Below are 6,332 nucleotides of genomic sequence, written 5' to 3' on the forward strand. Positions count from 1 at the left end.
ATCAACAGAGATAGCTATGATGTATCCTTTGAAGTGTGAAAAAACACCCCATGGAATTACATTGGTCATGTACAAAAAGATAGGCCAGCCTTTCCAAACATGTTGCCCTCCAGATGTACATATTCATGTACTCTGGATGTAGCGAGTGAAGCCAACTGCCACTCCTGGTAAGCATCCCAGGGTCAGCATCACCAGGATTCTGGAGGAGGAGGGGACCTTGGACAAGCAGAGACAGGACGTTTGGGAACCCAGAGAGAGGCACAGGACTTTGAAGCATTTTCAAGGTTGCTGACAACAGGTTTCAAGGCCAAGAAGGGGAGTAGGAATGCTTTGGAAGTGACAGAAGGGGCCAAAGAAGGGGAGGAGGGAGAGCCATTGCCTTGCGCGGTCCCTGACCTCAAGCCAAGGTGTCAAGAGAGATGAGCTGCCCAGTTAGAGGGCTTGCATAGGTCTCACCGGCCAGCCCTTCACCAGCAGGAGACACCCTGAAGGTGGAGCCCACAGAGTTAACAAAAGGGAAGGATTTGGGGGAGAAGTCCCCAGTTTGGATTTAACTTTCTTGATATAAGAAAACTCAATAGAGGGCTTTTAGAGTTGCTTTGTCCTATAGTTGTGAAGTGCCAATAAAGAGCAGCTTTGCAAAGAGATTGTCTGGTGTTTTGGAACCTAAGGGAAAGAAGGGGAGGGCCAAGTTCACAACACTGTACACCTTTCATAGATAATAGTGAATACTTTAAATAAAAATACTTTAAAGTCTGTTTTACTCACTCTTTGGCCATGTGGATCTAGCAGCTGTGGAAGTCGGAGCTGAGAACCAAATGCACTTTTAATAATTATATTACTTATCAGGGGCAACCCATGGTAGATGTTGTCTGTAATGCTCTGATAGGCGGAAACATTCCCAGATGATAAAAATGCTTCTCTGAAAGGTTGTCAAGAAATTAAAAAGACAAATCATTATATATTATCTGCTCTGATTTTCAAGCCGCTTCACAAATCCATCTTTTTAAAGTATTATGAAAACCCTTGTCTGAAAGCAATATAGGATTTAGTGAGGGACACTGCTTTGCTAAGAAAAGTGAATATAACAATCCATCTTAGTCAATGACTGAATGAGAATCTTCTTGTTGAAAAATGTGTTCCGCTAGAAAACCCACCAGCTACATCACTGCAATAAAAAAGCAGATCATTCTATAATGTATATACACCTGCCCCAGACATGCAGACACATAATTACAGCAGGGGCTGCTCCTTGCCCTCTTCCCTGTCATTGCTACTACTTGCTGCCTGGAGTGTCAGGCAGCACCATCTGCTGCATCCCCCACCTCCACTGCCATCTGGGCCAGAGTGAGAGGCAGGTGAAGAAACAAGTTGCAGTGGTGGGGAAGAGGAGCAAGTTCTTCAAGTATTATTTTAAAAGCCCCTGTTCAATTATTTCTAGATTAAATGATCTGAAAGATAAGAATTGGCTAGCTAGATTGAATTCATATATTACAGCAGTGTTCCACTAACAACCTGACACTAAATGTATTTATGTAATACATGTATGACTCCCCAACTGGATGTTGCAAAGTGGTTCCAGTGCAAAGAACTGAAACTAGCTATTAATATAAATGTTGATTTTTTTTTTAAAAGGTTTCCATTAAACACAAAGCACCAGGTGCAAGTAAACACATATGTGTAAGTCATGTGTGTCACTCTCCCCTGATAAGTTTATTTTTAAAAGCAAAAGCAGCTTCAGGAGTCTACAAATTTAAATAAAGGAACAGTGCAGAAAAGAGACCATTTACTTCTCTTCCCACACACAGAGAGCAGCTTTTCGATCTGCAAGGGGAAAAGATGCAGATAGCTGGACTGCTTCTTTAGTAAATGGGAAAGCAGAAGTGAGGTATTTGAGTAGGGAAAAAAGCTACTGGCAAAAGAGTTATGTACCCCCACCCCAACTTTTTTACTGAATTAAATTCACACAAACACCCCCCCCCCCCACACACACACACACACACTTGGCTGCTTTTGGTTAAAATAAAATACAGGGAAGTTTCTCACAGTGTCCACTCTTGTTTAGCTTCCGCCTTACAGAAAACACCTGGGAGTTCTTTTTTTTTTTTTTCACATCTTTTCCAATTTGTATCAGTAAACTCATTCCTGAACTACGATAAACTTCAGCCTTCCAGCATTTAATGCATTTATCCGTTACCTAGGACCTGCTGCGCTGAACACTGTGGACTTACCGCATACAATGTCTAACTGCGGCATGAAACTGCAGAAGCATCACCTGTCTGTGTATGCTCAGCATCTGAGCTACTTTATTTGGATCCAAGGGATTATGAAGACTGTCTATCTTTTTCTGCAATTCTTGTAGTTCAATTCCTAGAATCCAAGAAGAAAAATAAATGAAATATGCAGAAGATTTTTTAAAAATATGAAATATGGCCTGCTTGGGGGCAAATCTGGCCCTGTGAGGATCCTCAGCTGGTCACACCTCCTTTCCCGATCACCTGCTCCGTTTTCCATCAATGGCCTGTGGTTTAGTGGCTTCCCAGCTTTTCTAAAATTTTCCTATTCTTAAAGGATGAAATACCTCCTTAGCTTTAGCTCAAAGCTTTAGTGCATACACCAGTGTCACCTTCCTGTCAGCATAACCTGACAGCTGGATTGAGTCCAGACAAAGGCCTCCTAGGAGAACTAACTGGAAGGTCTTGCGTAGCATTTTTGTCTCCTTTCCCACCGAACAAGGAAAGGAAAAAAGGAGGGGGAAAGCTGTAAGAAGTGGTGGAGAAACATGGGAAGGTTGCAAACAGGAGTTAACATTGCTTGGACTCCCTGTAAATGTTTGTGTATGATACAGGATGAAGGCACTATAAAAGTCTTACCTGGAAACACCTCTGGAAAAACACTTAAACAATCCATTCTAGAGAATACTGAAGTAAAACCCAGCAGTTACCAGTGAAATCTCTAATTTGGTCAGAATGGTACGAGACTGCTAAACAGTCATGAAAAGTGATCAAATGGATTACATGTTTTGCTTAATCTCCACAATCTTATTAATAAATGTGAATTAAATATTTTGCTATAACATCATATTTATTCACTTTCAACACTGACGTCAACAACATGATTCCTGCCCTTTCATCCATCAGTCCGAAGTATGAAGCCCTCAGAAATTAGCCAAGCAGTTACCACCTTGTTGCAAACCAGAAAGAGTGTATGTGTGTATGTGTGTATAATATTAAAAATATTAAAGAATATCTATCTATCTATCTATCTGTCTAAAGAATATATATATAATAAAAGAATATATATATTCCTGCCACATCTTGGCATATCCGCAGTTGTCCTAGGACAGGTCTGGTCACAGAAAGATGTGCCTGAAGAACACACCTCATGGACAACCCAACATTTAGTAGGCCAGGGCTACCTGACTCAAGCTGTTCCAATGCCCTTGTTTCTTATGCTGACAATAATATTAAATACAGAAAGAACTGGTTCTCTCTTAACACAGCAGGACTAAATAATGCATGTATTAACAAAAATTCAGGAAAAAAAAGTTTCTTATCATCAATGCACCTTTCACTTAGTTCCAATATTAGATAATTAAGGCTGCAAAAACACACACACCTACCTAGAAGTTCCACTGTGGGACTTTTGAGTAAACATATAGGACTGCAGTGTTAATTCTTTTTTCCTCTTTGCTACAACTTCTTTATTGCTTTACTTATTTAAAACTTTTGTATACCATCCCCCATGCAAGGCATCTCGGGACAGCTCACAATTAACACATTAAAACAATCAATAAAATCACATACATGAAAACAATCCAAGCAATAAAAGCAATTTGTTTGTGTGAATTTGCATGCTTTATTCCTGCTTAACAGTTTTAGTCTTAATTGTCTGTGGTTTATTCAACAAGTAAATAAGTTCCAACAGACAGGTGTAGAATGGCTATGGGTTGGACCCATACTAGCCAAAATGACCTTAAGAAATATTTCCCAGACTAGCGGGGCCTTTTTAATTTGAATATGTTTATATCTGCACGTTAGCTTTTAAAAGGCAGAGGCTGAGTGTAAACATATTTGTTTATAGCTTTTATGTACTTCCCTCAATTAGCCAAAAGGCTATCTGAATGGTTTACAACCAAGACTTTAAAAAGAAACCCAATACAATAAAACATGTACAATAAACATGTATTTCCAAGTATTATTTGGAACAGCGCATTGAAAATCTGCTATTGTAACTATGCTTAATTGAAAAAGGGAGAGCAAGCATTACTAACCAATCTGTTCTGTCCCTCCCCAGTCTGCAGAGAGATGGTTAGGACACAGGTAATCGAAGCAGCCTGGTGCACTGCCTAGCTGAGCAAAGCTGAAAATGTATGAGATAATGTCGTGAAAAGCTGCCACAATTTGCAGGGTCTGCCTCAGGGCTCTGTAGCTAGTCTATGGAGAAGGGATGAAGAAAGCAAATCAGGAAAAAAAACCTCAAATCATTAAGCAGCTGTTTAGCAATTGCAAATTGGAAACAAGCTTTCACTAGTTTCCTTGGACTTTGTCTCTCTCACCCTCAAACTCCCCACCTCTCAGCCATTCTATCTGGGTGGAGAAGAGGGAAGGAAAGAAGGAGGGACTACTCCATCAACTCACCTAAAAAGACCAGCAAGTTTTGCTTCTTTGGTTTTCTATGAGCTTTTTCTATCCCAGCTGGCAACATCCACATGCATTATGAACTTTACAAAAACCTTATGTCTCTAAGAACTGGGGCCTGAACGGTTTTTCACCCCTTTTCCCTTCTCTTTTTTTAGCTTTCCTGCCATGTCTTTTCACATTGTAAACCCAAGAGCAGGGATTGTCCTACTTTTTTTTCTATGTAAGTTGTTCTAAGAGTCTTTCCCATTAAAAATCATGTTATTTATTTATTTTATGCATGTATTTATAGGCCCCCTATAATGGCCGAGGCCTTCCTAGGCAGCTTACAATAAATGCTTTCAATTAACAGATAAACCCCATTCCTGAACAAGATCATCAATATGCATTAGCCTTTCTGTATTTGCAGGAGTTTCTGTTTTAATATTAGGAAAGAAGAGGTAGTCCACATGAAGTGGTGTATTTGGGGGTAACCTACATTTTTTGTTTCCATGAATAAAAACTACCAGTGTTACTTTTGTCCCTTGCATCTGATTATATAACAGCACATTCGATATGCAAAAGAATAGATTCTCTTTTATTTTAAGGTCTGTACTTCCTTCTCCTTATAACTGAATTTATGGCTCTGGCATCCAATAGAAATCAGAAGACTCTCTGTCACATTTTCTGGAAAGCAGGCTATCACCAGGTCAACAAATGCCTGCCTCCAAAAGTGTAGGCTGGGATGCCAAACCTCTTTCATCCCATGGGCCAGTTTCCATTGGTGGGAAGACTGCAGGCAGATGGGATGGGACTAAAAACTCCATCATATCTTAGGTCAAAGGTCTTGTTGCCAGTAACTAAGCCTTCCTTCAAACTTTCAGAATGTGGAAAATTGCACAAAATCAGGGTAAACCTCCAAACAAATGGTGGTTGCAGAAAGGGACTGGGGCCAAGCAAAGGGGAAAAGGTTTCTGTGGAACCCCAGAAGGCCAGAGTGGGAGATTCCATAACCCTGGTGTAGGGACTGATGACATCTATTCTATATTTCTCACAGCACCCCTCAAAAAACCCTCCCCTCCAAAAAGAACAGCCTGCAAGCTGGATTACATTTCATCAATTTCCAGGGCAGAAATGACTGAGACTTCCACACCAGCATAACCTTAATTATATTGAGTTGAATCCAAATGTTGTACAAAAGGCAGCAGTAGGAAGGGGGGCTGCCCAAAACCTTGGTGGAAGGGGAGGTCTGCTCACACAACATGCTTCCACCAGATATGGTACAATTCTCTCCTCTCACTGCAGCCTCCTATGCCACAGCCTGCACTGTCAGGGAAGGTCTTTCAGCCTCTACAAGAATCTTTTTCTTGGTGTAACAGGGTGATGGTAAGAATTGAGGCCTTTGAATTGTGGTGCTGGCGGAGACTCCTGCGAGTCCCTTGGACAGCAAGGCAATCAAACCAGTCAGTCCTAGAGGAGACCAACCCTGACTGCTCTTTAGAAGGCCAGATCCTGAAGATGAAACTCAAATACTTTGGCCACCTAATGAGAAGGAAGGACTCCCTGGAGAAGAGCCTAATGCTGGGAACAATAGATGGCAAAAGAAGAAGGGGACGGCAGAGGATGAGGTGGCTAGATGGAGTCACTGAAGCAGTTGGTGTGAGCTTAGGTGGACTCTGGGGGATGGTGGAGGACAGGCCTTCCTGTCCTCCA

At 41.2% G+C, this 6,332-nt stretch overlaps 1 protein-coding gene across 1 annotated transcript in view; it reads right to left on the minus strand.

The window, feature by feature from the left end:
- Positions 1–383: 383 nt before the first annotated feature.
- The window catches only part of LOC123021697 (coiled-coil domain-containing protein 162-like), a 16,107-nt gene continuing 10,158 nt past the window's right edge, over positions 384–6,332 (minus strand). The window contains exons 6-8 of the mRNA XM_044426719.1: positions 4,274–4,436; positions 2,232–2,370; positions 384–922 (exon numbers count right to left, since the gene is read on the minus strand). Of these exons, the coding sequence (XP_044282654.1) occupies positions 694–922; positions 2,232–2,370; positions 4,274–4,436 (531 nt within the window). The 3' untranslated portion in view covers positions 384–693. The remainder of the gene's footprint in view (positions 923–2,231; positions 2,371–4,273; positions 4,437–6,332) is intronic.

Source organism: Varanus komodoensis, unplaced genomic scaffold, assembly GCF_004798865.1.
Source record: "Varanus komodoensis strain SLA01 unplaced genomic scaffold, ASM479886v1 scaffold1, whole genome shotgun sequence".
NCBI lineage: Eukaryota > Metazoa > Chordata > Lepidosauria > Squamata > Varanidae > Varanus > Varanus komodoensis.